We start from the raw sequence: 15,131 nt of genomic DNA, 5'->3' as shown, positions 1-15,131 counted from the left end.
CTCCTGGGTTTATGCCATTCTCCTGTCTCAGCCTTCCGAGTAGCTGGGACTACAGGCGCCCGCCACCTTGCCCGGCTAGTTTTCGTATTTTTTTAGTAGAGACGGGGTTTCACCGTGTCAGCCAGGATGGTCTCGATCTCCTGACCTCGTGATCCGCCCGTCTCGGCCTCCCAAAGTGCTGGGATTACAGGCTTGAGCCACCGCGCCCGGCCACCCAGTTCTTAATTGGGTTATCTGTCTTGTTATTGAATTATAAGAGTTCTTTATATATTCTGAATATACATTTATCAGCTATGTAATTTACATATATTTTCTCCCAGTCTGTACCTTGTCTTTTTATTCTCCTAATGACATCTTGTCTTAGTCTGTTTGTGCTGCTATAATGAAGTGCCTGACGCTGGGAAATCTATAAAGAATATAAATTTATTTCTCATAGTTCCGGATGCTGGGAAATCCAAGATTAAGGTGCTACCAGATAGTGTGTCTGTTAAGGGCTCCCTCTCTACTTCCAAGATGGCCCCTGTTGCTGCATCCTCTGGAGGGGAGGAACACTGTGACAGAAGGGGGAAAAGAAACCTAACTCCCTCCATCAAGCTCTTTTATAAGAACCTGGGGGCTTGCCTCCCAAAAGGCTCCATCTCCCAACACTTGGGGATTAAGTTTCAGCATGCATTTTGGAGAGAACAAAAACCATTCAAACCATAGGATATGTTTTGAAGGGCAAAACTTACTAATTTTGATGAAGTCCAGCTTACCTATTCTTTTTTTCTTTAATGGATCATGCTTTTGGAGTCATAGCTAAGAGGCTTAGCCTATGGTTTTGTAGTTTTAATTCTTTTTTTTTTTTTTTTTTGAGACAGAGTCTTGTTCTTCTCGCCCAGCCTGGAGTGCAGGGGCGTAATCTTGGCTCACTGCACCCTCTGCCTCCTGGGTTCAAGTGATTCTCCTGCCTCAGCCTCCCGAGTAGCTGGGATTACAGGTGCCTGCCACCATGCCTGGCTAATTTTTTGTATGCTTAGTAGAGATGGGGTTTCACCATATTGGCCAGGCTGGTCTCGAACTCCTGACCTCAGGTGATCCACCTGCCTCAGCCTCCCAAAAGGTTGGGATTACAGGTGTGAGACACTGCGCCCAGCCCAGATCTGTGTCCATTCTTGTACTGATTACTTGATAGTTGTAGCTTTATGGTAAGTTTGAAGTCAGATAGTGTTGGTACTCCAACTTAGCATTTTTCAAAATAGTTTTTTAAACTCTTTGAAACGAGATCCCTTGAATTGCCACTTCAGTTTTGGGTTTAGTTTGTGAATTCCTACAAAAATCCTTCTGGGGCTTTGATAGAGATTACATTGAATTTATCAATTTGGTAAGAACTGCTATCTTGACGGTATTAAATCTTCTAGTCATTTAATGTCTCTGTTTATTTAGATCTTTAATTTCTTTCAGTGATGTTTTGCATATTCAGTGAGCAAATCCTGTACTTCTTTGTTAAATTTATTCCCAAGTATTTTATTATTTTTTGATCAGACTTGTTTTCTTAGTTTTATTTTTGGATTGTTTCTTACTAGTATATAGAAATAAAATAAGTTTTGTATATTTTTCTGTATCCCATATACTTATTAAACTTATTCTTGTAGTTTTTAGTGGATTCCTTGGCATTTTCTACATACTGTATCATGTTATCTGTGAATAGACAGTTTTACATCTTCTTTTCTAATCCAGATTCTGTTGGTTTCAACATTGCATTGGCTAGAATACCCAGTAGAGTATTAAACAGAAGTGACAAGAACAGACATTGTTGAATTATTTCTGACCTTAGGGGGGGAGTTTTTAGCCTTTTACAATTAAATATGATGTTGGCTGTGGATTTGGGGTAGATAAATCCTTTATCAAGTTGGAGAAGTTCCCTTCTATTTTCTGTGTCTAATGAGATGATCACATGGTTTGTGTCCTTTATTCGTGTGGTGTATTACATAAATTAATTATTGGATATTAAGCCAACCTTGCACTCCTGTGGTAAATCTCTTTTGGTCATGGTGTATGGTGGTTTTTTTAAATGTTGGATTTTGTTCACTAATATTCTAAGGGTTTTCTGTTATTTTTATCATTGGTCTGTAGTTTTCTTTTCTTGTGATGTCCTTTTGTGACTTTGTAATTAGGCAAATGTTGGCCTTAGAGAATGAAGTCCTTCTTCCTCTATATTCTGAAAGAGTCTGTGAAGGACTTATTTCTGTCTTCTTTGAGTATTTGATAGAATTCAACAGTGAAAGCCTTCTGGTCCTGGGGTTTTCTTTGTGGGAAGATTTTAAATTTCAAATTCACCTTCCTTACTTGCTGTGAATCTGTTCAGATTTTCTGTTTTCTTGTGTCAGTTTTGGTAATTTGTGTCTTTCTAGGAATTTATCCAGGTTATCTAAGTCTTCTAGTATGTTGACATAAAATTGTTCATAATATTCCCTCCTTTTAATTTCTTTGGGGTTGGCAGTGATGTCCTCTTTCATTCTTAATTTTGATAATTTGTGTCTTCTCTTTTTTTCTTGATCATTAACCAAGGTTTGGGTTGAGCCTTGTGGCTCATGCCTGTAATCCCAGCACTTTGGGAGGCTGAGGCGACAGGATTACTTGAGACCAGAAGTTCAAGACCAGCCTGGGCAACATAGGGAGACCCCATCTCTACAAATTAAAAAAAAAAAAAAAAAAAACTAGCCAGTGTGGTAGTATGCGTCTGTGGTTCCAGCTACTCAGAAGTCTGAGGCTGGAGGATCACCTGAGCCTAGGAGGTCAAGGCTACAGTAAGCTGGGATCGTGCTGTTGCACTCCAGCCTAGGTAACAGAATGAGACCCTGTCTCTAAAAATAAATAAATAAGATTTGTTAGTTTTCTTGATTGTTTTGAAAAACTCTACTTCTGGCAAGGTGTATATAGGCTGCTGCAGGAACATGTGCACAGCTGCTTACCATGTGCCTTTCTTGTTAAAATGTAGCATACCATTTTAATTCTTCTGAATTTTTCTTTTTGCTATTGTGTGTGTGTGTGTGTGTGTGTGTGTGTGTATAGTGGTTGCTGTAGGGTTTATAAAATGCATCCTAACTTACTACAAATGATTTCAGATTATTAACTTCTATTAAAATGCAGAAATTTCACTCCAGCATAGCTTCATTTCGTTGTCCCTCTGTTGCGCTATTATCTTTCATATATATGAATATATAAAATATATGAAAAGAGAGAAAATAAGATGCATCTATATATGTTATAAACCCAATAACCTATAGTTTTATTATGGTTTTATATGATATTATTTAATGAAATTAAGAGAAATCTTTATACTAACCAACATTTATCATATCCAGTGCTCTTTATTTCTTTTTGTGGATTTGAGCTCCCATCTTAGTTCAGTCTCATTAGAAGTCGTTTACCATAAGCTGTTAGTGCCTGAAGACAGTGAGGGTTTAACATTTACCATTTTAACTAGACAGCAAAACTACATCACACCTAAATTATGTCCAAAAGCAGTTGTTTTATAAATTTATATAGTTTAAACTTAAGTTTATAATATAGTTATAGCTAACTTTAGAACTGTTTTAAGGCAGCAAACCTTTATCTTACTGATCATGTGTTTTGGATATAAATTGCATCAAATTGTGGCTAGGTGCAATGGCTTGCACCTGTCATCCCAGCACTTTGGTAGCACAAGGCAGGTGGATCACCTGAGGTCAGGAGTTTGAGACCAGCCTGGCCAACGAGGTGAAACCCCGTCTCTACTAAAAATACAAAAATTTGCTGGACATGTTGGTGTATGCCTATAATCCCAGCTACTTGGGACGCTGAAGGAGGAGAATCGCTTGAACCCGGGAGGCAGAGGTTGCAGTGAGCCTAGATCGCCCCATTGCACTCCAGCGTGGGCCCCAAAAGCGAAACTCCATCTCAAAAAAAAACAAAAAAAAATTGCATCAAATTTGGTTGTTCCTTTTCGTGAATTCAAGAAATCATCTTAATTATTGCTTGGGTGTAACATGACATCATTAAAGACTGTCTTTTAGCAACAGCAGCCTTATTTCTCAAATTGTGGTTAAAAACCAGTTTTGCTGATTGATGATAATATTGTAATAATATGAGTTGTTGCGTAGCTTGGCTAACTAACTGGATAGTCAGATTACCTCTTTTTTTCTAGCTGTGTAGCTCAGCTAGATTTAGCTTTTTTTGAGGTAAAAAGCTAAATCTGTGAGTAATTCTGCTATTAACACGAGTGTACAGATGTGTTTTTGAGAACCTGTTTTTAATCCTTTTGATTCTCTACCCACAAGTAATTAACTGGGTCGTATCATTATTCATTTTTAAATTTTTTGAGGAACTGCCATCCCTTTTCTATAGTGGTTGCACTATTTTACATTCTCAGTAGTGCACAGTGTTCTAATTTTTTCACATTCTTGCTAACACTTGCTATTTGTGTTGTTTCCTTTCTAATAGTAGTCTTTTTTTTTTTTTAAGAGACTGTAACTTCGAACTCCTGGACTCAAGCTATCCTCCCACCTTAGCCTCCCAAGTAGCTAGGACTATAGGCATGCATCACCACACCCAGCTAATTAAAAGCATTTTTTCTTTGTAGAGACAGGGTCTTGCCATATTGTCCAGGCTGATCTTAAACTCCTGGTCTCACGTGATCATCCCATCTCAGCTTCCCAAAGCGCTGGGATTACAGGTGTGAACCATCCCACGCAGGTCATTTTTTAATTGGAGTATTTGTGGTTTTTGTTGTTGAGTTGTAGGCATTCTTTATATATTCTGGATATTAACCCCTTGTCGGATATATTATTTCCATATACAGGCATACCTTGAAGATATTTTGGGTTCAGTTTCAAACTACGACAATAAAAAGAATATTACAACAGTGAGTCACATGAATTTTTTGGTTTCCCAGTGTGTATAAAAGTTATGTTTATACTATGCTGTAATCTATTAAGCGCAAAATAGCATTATGTCTAAAAAAATGGATTACCTTAATTAAGAAATAATTTGGCCAGGCACAGTGACTCATGCCTGTAATCCCAGCACTTTGAGAGGCTAAGGCGGGTGGATCATGAGGTCGGGAGATCAAGACCATCCTGGCTAACACGGTGAAACCCCGTCTCTACTAAAAATACGAAACCAAAAAATTAGCCGGGTGTGGTGGCGGGCACCTGTAGTCCCAGCTACTTGGGAGGCTGAGGTGGGAGAATGGCAAGAACCTGGGAGGTGGAGGTTGCAGTAAGCTGATATTGCGCCACTGCACTCTAGCCTGGACGACAGAGCGAGACTCCATCTCAAAAATAAATAAAAATAAAAATAAAAAAGTAATAATTTCTGGCCAGGCGTGATGGCACATACCTCTAATCCCAGCACTTTCAGAGGGCAAGGTGGGAAGATTGCTTGAGCCTAAGAGTTCAAGAGCAGCATGGGAGACAATACAGTGAGACCTTATCTCAAAAAAAAAAAAATGCTGGGGGTGGTGGTGCATGCCTTTAGTCTCACCTACTCAAGGAGGCTGAGATGGGAGGATAGCTTGAGCCCAGGAGTCTGAGGACTGCATGTCAGCCTGCGTGACAGAGAGAGACTCTGTCTCAAAATAAATAAACAAATAATCTATTTATTCCTAAAAATTGCTTACCATTATTAGCCTTCACTGAGTTGTAATCTTTTTTTTTTTTTTTTTTTAAGACGGGGGTCTCTCTCTGTTGCCCAGGCTGGAGTGCAGTGGTGCGATCTTGGCTCTCTGCAACTTCTGTCCACCAGTTTAAGGGATCCTCCTGCCTCAGCCTTCCGAGTAACTGGGATTACAGGCATGTGCCACCATTCCCAGCTAATTTTTGTATTTTTAGTAGAGACTGGGTTTCACCATGTTGGCCAGGCTGGTCTCGAACTCCTGACCTCAAGTGATCTGCCGGCCTCGGCCTCCCAAAGTGCTGGGATTACAGGCGTGAGCCACTGCTCCCAGCTGTGAGTTGTAATCTTTTTACTGGTGGAGGGTCTTGCCTTGATGCCAGTGGCTGCTGATTGATCACAGTAGTGGTTGCTGAAGACCAGAGTGGCTGTGGCAATTTCTTAAAATAAGACATCAGGCCGGGTGCGGTGGCTAACGCCTATAATCCCAGCACTTTGGGAGGCTGAGGCAGGCAGATCATGAGGTCAAGAGATTGAGACCATTCTGGCCAGTATGGTGAAACCCTGTCTCTACTAAAAATAAAAAAAAAATTAGCTGGGCGTGGTGGCAGGCGCTTGTAGTCCCAGCTACTTGGGAGGCTGAGGCAGGAGAATCACTTGAACCTGGGAGGTGGAGGTTGTAGTGAGCCAAGATCGCACCACTGCACTCCAGCCTGGCAACAGAGCGAGACTCCATCTCAAAAAATAAATAAGTAAATAAATAAAAAATAATTAAAAAATACATTAATGAAGTTTCCGCAGGACTGACTCTTCCTTTAATGAAAAATTCCTCTGTAGTGTGCAATGCTGTTTGCTAACATTTTACCCACAGTCGACTTCTTTCAGAATTGGAGTCAGTCCTGTCAAATTCTGGTGCTTTATCAGCTAAGTTTATGTACTATTCTAAATTCCTGTGGTCATTTCAACAATGTTCACAGCGTCTTCACTGGGAGTAGATTCTATTGGAAGAAACCACTTTCTTTGCTCATCCGTGAGAAGCAACTCCTCATCTGTTCAAGTTTGATCCTGAGATTGCAACAGTTCAGTCCCATCTTCAGTCTCCACTTCTAATTCTCTTGCTGTTCCTACCACCTCTGCAATGACTTCCTCCACTGAAGTCCTGAACCTCACAAAGTCATTCATGAGGTTTGGAAAACACTTCTTCCAAATTCCTGTTAATATTGATATTTTGACCTCCTCCCTTGAATCACGAATGTTCTTAGTTGCATCTAAATGGTGAATCCTTTCCAGGAGGTTATCAATTTACTTTGCCTAGATCCATCAAAGGAGACACTATTTATGGCAGCTGTAGCCTTTAAAAATGTATTTCTTAAGACTTGAAAGTTGAAACTACTCTTTGATCCATGGATTGCAGAATTGGTATGTTAGCAGGCATGAAAGCAGCTTTCATCTCCTTGTATGTCTCCCTCAGAGCTCTTAGGTGACCAGGTGCATTATCAATGAGCAGTAATCTTTTTAAAGGAATATTTTTTTTTCTAAGAAGTAGATCTGAACAGTGAGTTTTAAATATTCAGTAAACCGTGCTGTAAACAGGTGTACTATCATCACGACTCTTGTTGTTCCATTCATAGAGCACAGGCAGAGGAGATTTAGCATAATTCTTAAGGGCCTTGGGATTTTTGGCTTCCAGTTACCAGCTGCATTATCCCCTAACAAGAGAGTTAGCCTGTCTTCTGAAGCTTTGAAGCCAGGCATTGACTTCTCTCTCACTTGAGTCCTAAATGGCATCTTTTTCCAGTGGGAGGTTGTTTCTTCTCCATTGAAAATGTGTTCATCAATGATCTTAGCTAGGTCTTCTGGAGAACTTGGCACAGCTTCTGTATCAGAACTTGCTGCTTCACTTTGCAGTTTTATGCTATAGAGATGGCTTCTTTCATTAAACCTCATGAATCAACCTCTGCTAGCTTCAGACTTCTTCTGCAACTTCTTCACCTCTCTCAGGCTTCATAGAATTGCAGAGAGTTAGGGCCTTGCTGTGGATTAGGCTCTGGTTTAATGGATTGTTCTGGCTGCTTTGATCTTCTATCCAGGCCACTACAGCTTTCTCCATATCAGCAATAAGGCTGTTTGTTTTCTTATCATTAATGTGTTCACTGAAATAACACTTTTAATTTTGTTAAATAACTTTTCCTTTGCATTCACAACTTGGCTAACTGGTGCAAGAGACCTAACCTTCAGTCTGTCTCGGCTTTTGATAGGCCTTCCTCACCAAGCCAAATCATTTCTAACTTTTGACTTAAAGTGAGAGACGTGGGATTCTTCTTTTCACTTTCACTTTCCTTTAGCAAGGAAGGTTGTTAAGGTTGTTAAATGGCCTTATTTCAATATTGTTGTGTCTCAGGGAATAAGGAGGCCCGAGGAGAGGAAGAGGGACTAGGGCATGGCCAGTAAGTGCAGCAGTTAGAACACACACATTTATTAAGTCCACTATCTTATATGTGTGTGGTTCATGGTACCACAAAACAATTACTGTAAAAACATGAAAGATCACTGATCACAGAGCAGCATAGCTAATATAATAATGAAAAAGTTTGAAATATCACAAGAATTACCAAAGTGTGACAGAGACAGGAAGTGAGCACATGCTATCAGACAAATGATACCAATAGACTTGCTTGATGGAAGATTGCCGCAAACCTTTGATATTTTTTTCTCCACGAAACGAAAAAAACGCCTGTAATCTCAGCACTTTGGGAGGCCGAGGCGGGCGGATCACCTGAGGTCAGGAGTTTGAGACCAGCCTGGCCAACATGGTGAAACCCAGTCTGTACTAAAAATACAAAAATTAGTTGGGCATGGTGGTGGGCGCCTGTAAGCCCAACTACTCGGGAGGCTGAGGCAGGAGAATCTCTTGAACCTGGGAGGCAGAGGTGGCAGTGAGCTGAGATCGTGCCATTGCACTCCAGCCTGGGCAACAAGAGCGAAATGCTGTCTCAAAACAAAACAACAACACAAATGCAATATCTGCAAAACACAGTAAAGCAAAGTATAATAAAACGAGATATGCCTGTATTTTCTCTCATTCTATGGGTTGCCTTTTCTCTCTTTTGTGACCTCTGATGCTGTCCAATTCATTTTTTTCTTTTATTGTCATACCAAAAAAAGTCATTGCAAGATCCAACATCATCAAGCTTTTCCCCTATGTTTTCTCTAAATGTTTTATGATTTTAATTGTTGGGATTTTTTTTTTAATCTGTGAAATTTGTATTGGCCTCCTGCTCCCCTCCCCAAAGGGTACCCTGCTTCTGCTGGCTCAGTTCCCAGAACTTTGGTGTCATTGGTCTCAAACACCACTTTGCCGTCCACTATCCTGCAGGTGGTGGTCTTTTGGATGGTTTGCATGGAGTTGCTGCTGTCTAGGGCCTCACCAAGATTGAAGTCCTCCCCATCTTCCAGCAGGCGGTGGTAGGTGGTGATCTCAGCCTCCAGATTGACCTGGATGTTCCAGGCCTCATACTCCTGGGCCTGGCACTGTCCCTCTGCCCGGGTCTGTGCCAGCCCCAACTCCGGGTACAGTAGGACCCTGTCGAGCTGCTCCATCTGCATGGTGTAGCAGGCTTCCACCTCCCTCAGGCTATTCTCCAAGCTGGTCTTCAGATTTCTCATCAAGTCCAGGCCAATCTCCAAGGACTGGACTGGACATCTCAGCTCCATTAGTGTCAGCTCAGCAGCTCTGATCTCGGCGGACTGCGTGGTGACCACTGTGGTGCTCTCCTCAATCTGCTGGGACCAGTACTTGTCCAGCTTCTCTAGGTTCTTCTGAGCCAGCTTGTCATATTGGGCCCAGATATCTGCCATGATCTTGCCAAGGTCCTGATATTTGGACATCTGCCTCCACAGTCAGCCCAAAGCTAGCAATCTGGGCTTGTAGGCCTTTTACTCCCTCTTCATGGTTCTTCTTCATGAAGAGCAGCTTCTCCTTGAGAGTCTCGATCTTTGTCTCCAGCTGCAGCCCAGTGACATTGATGTCGTCAGTGACCTTGCAGAGCCCATGGATGTTGCTCCCCACAGACTGACGCATGGCCAGCTCTGTCTCATACTTGATTCTAAAGTCAGCAGCAGCAAGATGGGCATTGTCAGTGTGCAGAACGATGAAGGTATTGTCCACAGAATTTGCAAAGATCTGAGCCGTCAGCTTCTCGATGGTCTTGAAGTAATGGCCCAGTGTCTGACCTGGGGTCCCTTCTTCTCCAGGTTCTCCCGATTTTTGCTCTCCAGCCTCTGATTCTTAGTCTCCAGGCTCCTCACTCTGTCCAGGTAGGAGGCCAGGTAGTCGTTCAGGCTTCGCATGGTCTCCTTCTCATTCTAGATGCCTTCTATTCCTGCCAGACCGCTGGCCATTCCAGTGGCCAGGGCCCTGGACCCCAAGTCACCCTGGAAACTGGTGGAGTAGGACACAGAGATCTGAGAGCCCAAACCCCTTACATCTGCATAGATGCCGGCTGGGCTGCTGATCGACCGGGTACTGTAGCTGGGCAGCTGGACGGATCCCAGGGACCGGTAGTTGGCAGAGAAGGTAGTAGAACGAGTGGTGAAACTCATGCTGTCTGGGGAGGAAAATGAGAGAACAGGACTCAGGTTCTGCCTGTGATTTTAGTTTTTTTTGTTTTTGAGACGGAGTCTCGCTCTGTCGCCCAGGCTGGAGTGCAGTGGCCGGATCTCAGCTCACTGCAAGCTCCGCCTCCCGGGTTTCCGCCATTCTCCTGCCTCAGCCTCCCGGGTAGCTGGGACTACAGGCGCCCGCCACCTCGCCCGGCTAGTTTTTTGTATTTTTTAGTAGAGACGGGGTTTCACCGTGTTAGCCAGGATGGTCTCGATCTCCTGACCTCGTGATCCGCCCGTCTCGGCCTCCCAAAGTGCTGGGATTACAGGCTTGAGCCCCCGCGCCCGGCCGATTTTAGTTTTTATGTTTAGGTCTTTAATCCATTTTGAGTTACTTTTTGTATATGGTATAAGGTAAGGGTCCAATTTTATTATTTTGTGGACCCAGTTTTCCCAGTATTATTTGTTGAAAAGAGTATTCTTTTTTCCTATTGAATGGTCTTAGTACCTTTGTCAAAGATCATTTGATCATATATGTGAAGGTTCATTTTTGGGTTCTCTCTTATATTGCATTGGTGTCTATGTTTCTATGCTGTTACCATACATTTGGTTACTTTAACTTTGTAATGAGATTTAAATTCAGGAAGTGTGAGATCATCCAAACTTGTTCATCTTTATCAAGATGGCTTTTTGAGGTCCTTTGAGATTCCATATACATTTTAGGATGGATTTTTCTATTTTTATAAAAAATGTGTTTGGGCCTGTTGAGGTTTTTGAGGCACTTTTATCAAATCAGTGCATGCAGCTATTTCTAGACTTTCTTCTATTTCATTGATCTGTGTGTCTTATGAGAATAACATAGGTTTTATTAATAGCTTTATAGAATGTCTCAACATTAGGTATCGTAAGTCTTCCAGCTTTGCTCTTTTCCACAATTGTTATATCTATTCTTTGTCCTCTGCATTTCCATATTCGTTATAACATCATTTTATTTTCCACCAAACAAAAGATGCTGGGCCAGGGTGGTGGCTTACACCTGTTATCCCAGCACTTCAGCAGGCTAAGATGGAAGGATTGCAGGAGGCCAGAAATTTGAGACCAGCCTGGGCAGCATAGCGAGACCTAGTCTCTAAAAAAAAAAAATTAGACTGGGTATGGTGGCTCACACCTATAATCGCGGCACTTTGGGAGGCTGAGGCAGGCAAATCACTTGAGGTCAAGAGTTTGAGACCAGCTTGGCCAACATGGTGAAACCCTGTCTCTACAAAAAATACAAACATTAGGTGTGTGTGGTGGCATGTGCCTGTAATCCCAGCTACTCGGGGGGCTGAGGCAGGAGAATCACTTGAACCTGGGAGGTGGAGGCTTCATTGAGCTGAGATCATGCCACTGTACTCCTGCCTGGGCAACAGAGAGAGACTGTGTCTCAAAAAAGAAAAAGAAAACAGAAAAATTAGCTGAGTGTGATGGTGCATGCCTGTAGTCCCAACTACTTGGGAGGCTGAGGCAGGAGGATCACTTGGGCCCAGGAATTTGAGGTTGCAATGAGCTATGATTGCTCCACTGTACTCCAGCCTGGGTAACAAAGTGAAACCCTGTCTCTTTCCTTCTTTCTATAAAAAAGAAAGAAGGAAAAGTATGCTGGTATTTTGATTGGGATTCCATTGAATCTGTAGATAATTTAGGGGGAAATGACATCTTAGCAATTTTAAGTGTTTTGATCCATGAAAATGGTATGCCCCTTCTTTGATTTAAGCCTTTACTTTCTTTCAGGAATATTTTAGTGTAGAGGCTTTGCTTACCCTTTGTTAAATTTACTCCAAAATGCTATGTTTTGGGTGGTGTTACGAATTTTTTTTTTGAGACAGAGTCTCACTCTGTCGGCCAGGCTGGAGTGCAGTGGCACAATCTCAGCTTGCTGCAACCTCCGCCTCCCAGGCTCAAGCAATTCTCCTGCCTCAGCCTCCTGACTAGCTGGGATTACAGGCACATGCCACCACACCCACCTAATTTTTGTATTTTTAGCAGAGATGGGGTTTTGCCATGTTGGCCAGGCTGGTCTTGAACTCCTGACCTCAGGTAATCCGCCCACCTCGGCCTCCCAAAGTGCTGGGATTACAGGCATGAGCCACCATGCCTGGCCTGAATTCTTTTTTATATTTCCAAATTGTTTGCTGCTAGTATCTCAAAATTCAGTTGATTTTTTTTTTTTTTTTTGAGACCCGTTTTTACTTTGTCACCCAGGCTAGAGTGCAGTGGTGTCATCTTGGCTCATTGCAACCTCTGCCTCCTGGATTCAAGCAATTCTCCTGCCTCAGCCTCTCAAGTAGCTGGAATTATAGGCACCTGCCACCATGCCCAGCTAAATTTTGTATTTTTGGTAGAGATGGGGTTTCACCATGTTGACCAGGCTGGTCTCAAACTCTTGACCTCGAGAGATTCACCTGCCTCAGCCTCCCAAAGTGCTGGGATTACAGGTGTAAGCCACTGTGCCCAGCCCAATTCAAATTTTTGTAGGTTGACTTTGCATCTTGCTGCACTCCTGTAGTCACCTATTAAATCTAATAATTGTTTTATAGATTTGTAGATTCCGTAGGATTTTCTTTGTAAATAATTATGTTGTCTGTGAGTTAAGACAGGTTTACTTCCTTTTTTGATCTTTATGCCTTTTATTTGTCTTGCCTTATCACACTAGCTATGTCATTCGCAGTGTCAAAACAAATGGTCAGAGAAATAATCCTTTCCTTGTTCCCAATCTTTGTGGGAAGCAATATTTTAATATTTTATGTTAGCTCTAAATTTTGTGTAGATTCCAAAATCAAAACTTAGTTCATTGCTACAGGTAGAAACAATATGGGTCTCTTGCCAGAGAATGGATGCCAAATATTTTGTCTAGAACTGTACTGTCCTATTGGACATTAGCTGCATGGGATTGTTTAACATTTAAATTAATTAAAGTTAAATAAAAGTATAAATTCAGTTCCTGAAATATCTTGCTAGATACATATTAAGTGTTTAATAGCCACATATAACTATTATCTGCTGTGATGGATGCAAATATAGAATATATCCAACATTGTAGAAAATTCCATTTGTCAGCATTGGTCTAGAATTTAAGACAAATTTGGAGAAGTTGGTTTAGTGTGAAGGGATAGTTGTAGTCTTTCTTGAAAATTGGAGACTGCGCAGAGAAGGGGCGTCTTATGTTTTTGCTGACTTATCCAGAAAAGTATTTTGAAACAAAAAGAAACCAATCTGAAAGAGAGGCGTGCTTCAGTAGAACTAATTTCTCATTGTTATTCACATATTTCTATGAATATTTATACGCTTTTATATTCTTCTGAAGAATAATTTAATGCATACAGGCTCTTCTCAATATTTAGACATTAAGGTATGGTTAATTACTACTCTGGCAGCATCTTTCAGACCCTGTTAATCAGATTAGCAGTACAACCTAAAGTAATATTAAAATAATTCAGAATTAACAGTATACTAATTTGTCTTTCAGATTTTTAATTTATCTTTCTTTAATCTCTATTATATCAAATACTAGCTGGGAAGACACTTCAGATCTTTAATATTGAGATGAAGAGTAAAATGAAGGCTCATTCTATGGCAGAAGAGGTGATTTTCTGGAAATGGGTTTCTGTGAACACTGTTGCCTTGGTGACCGAGACTGCAGTCTACCACTGGAGCATGGAAGGTGACTCCCAGCCCATGAAGATGTTTGATAGACATACCAGTCTGGCGGGCTGCCAGGTGATTCACTACCGGACTGATGAGTACCAGAAGTGGCTGCTCCTCATAGGCATCTCGGCTCAGGTAAGCCTTGAGCTGCCTTTAGGGGCTGGTCTGATGTAACTTCAAAGCCCTATATTAGAATGGAATGGTTAAGTCATTAGAAGTTGGTTATAGGGCCAGGTGTGGTGGCGTATGCCTGTAATCCCAGCACTTTGGGAGGCCGAGGCGGGCGGATCTCTTGAGGTCAGGGGTTCAAGGTTGCAGTGAGCTGAGATAGTGCCCCTGCACTCCGGCCTGGGCAACAGAGCAAGACCCTGTCTCAAAAAAAAAAAAAAGAAGTTGGTTATAGGTATAAGGCAGAAGTAGGCCTGGAACTGAGAGAAATAGAGATTACAAAGAAATCTGAACTTGGATCAAATAATCTTAATTTACCTTTGGCCCATTAACTACTACTGCATTCCATCAGGTTCCTGATGTTCGTTGTGTAAACTATTTCTAGCACTGTTTTGAGAGGTTGTTGAGGAATTTTGTAGAATAATTTGGAACGCAGATTTATAAGAAGTCCTTCAGGAAGACGAGAGAGGACTAGACGTCCTGCCCACTGCGTCACAGCCAGGGCAGGGAGGGACCGTGGCCCATGGGGTCAAGGGGCCCTGATGTGCACAGCTGCTGCAGGGAGGGAGGTCTTGGGAAAATGGGCGGTCAGCTGGTCTGTCCTTGGTGAGTGCACACACTGCCCGCACGCACCGCAGCCTGCACACAGCACGGCCTTCCTGGCATCTCTGGCCCTACTGTGTCTGCACTGTTGTATCAAAGTCCCAGCATCTAGATGGTTAACATAGAGCTGCTTCTGTGTAAATGCTGCTTATTTTAAACACTAAGAAGTGTTTAATTTTATGGGAAAAAAAAAAAGTAGTCCTTAGACTGTATTTCAAGGACTTACTGGAATGTTACTAACTCATATTCTTTTATAATGAAAGCAGTATCTTTCTGTCCTCCCTTTTTTCATTCCTGGTGACTAATTCAGTCACCAGATACTTGAGGACTATAGGATGTTTGCACTTGGGACACAGATCTTAATCATTCAATCCTGATGACCAGGGAATGATCTGTCTACAGCCTAGTGGGGAAGGTGTATCTGCACAATTCTAGTA

At 41.9% G+C, this 15,131-nt stretch overlaps 1 protein-coding gene across 5 annotated transcripts in view; it reads left to right on the top strand.

Moving 5' to 3' along the window:
• The window catches only part of LOC105480735 (clathrin heavy chain like 1), a 113,849-nt gene that overhangs the window by 23,525 nt on the left and 75,193 nt on the right, over positions 1-15,131 (top strand). For 4 of the 5 annotated variants that reach the window (XR_011613882.1, XM_071080008.1, XM_011739882.2 and 1 more), the window contains one exon: positions 13,790-14,058. Coding sequence is in view for 4 of the 5 variants with exons in the window: in XM_071080008.1 (XP_070936109.1) it covers positions 13,790-14,058 (269 nt within the window). In the remaining variant the exon portion in view is untranslated. Of the gene's footprint in view, positions 1-4,866; positions 4,886-13,789; positions 14,059-15,131 lie in introns of those variants that run through there. The other variant, XM_011739883.3, reaches the window with a different exon arrangement.

This window comes from Macaca nemestrina, chromosome 15 (assembly GCF_043159975.1).
Source record: "Macaca nemestrina isolate mMacNem1 chromosome 15, mMacNem.hap1, whole genome shotgun sequence".
NCBI lineage: Eukaryota > Metazoa > Chordata > Mammalia > Primates > Cercopithecidae > Macaca > Macaca nemestrina.
Note: the sequence above shows the minus strand (reverse complement) of the source record. Positions and strands in the feature narration are given on the sequence as shown.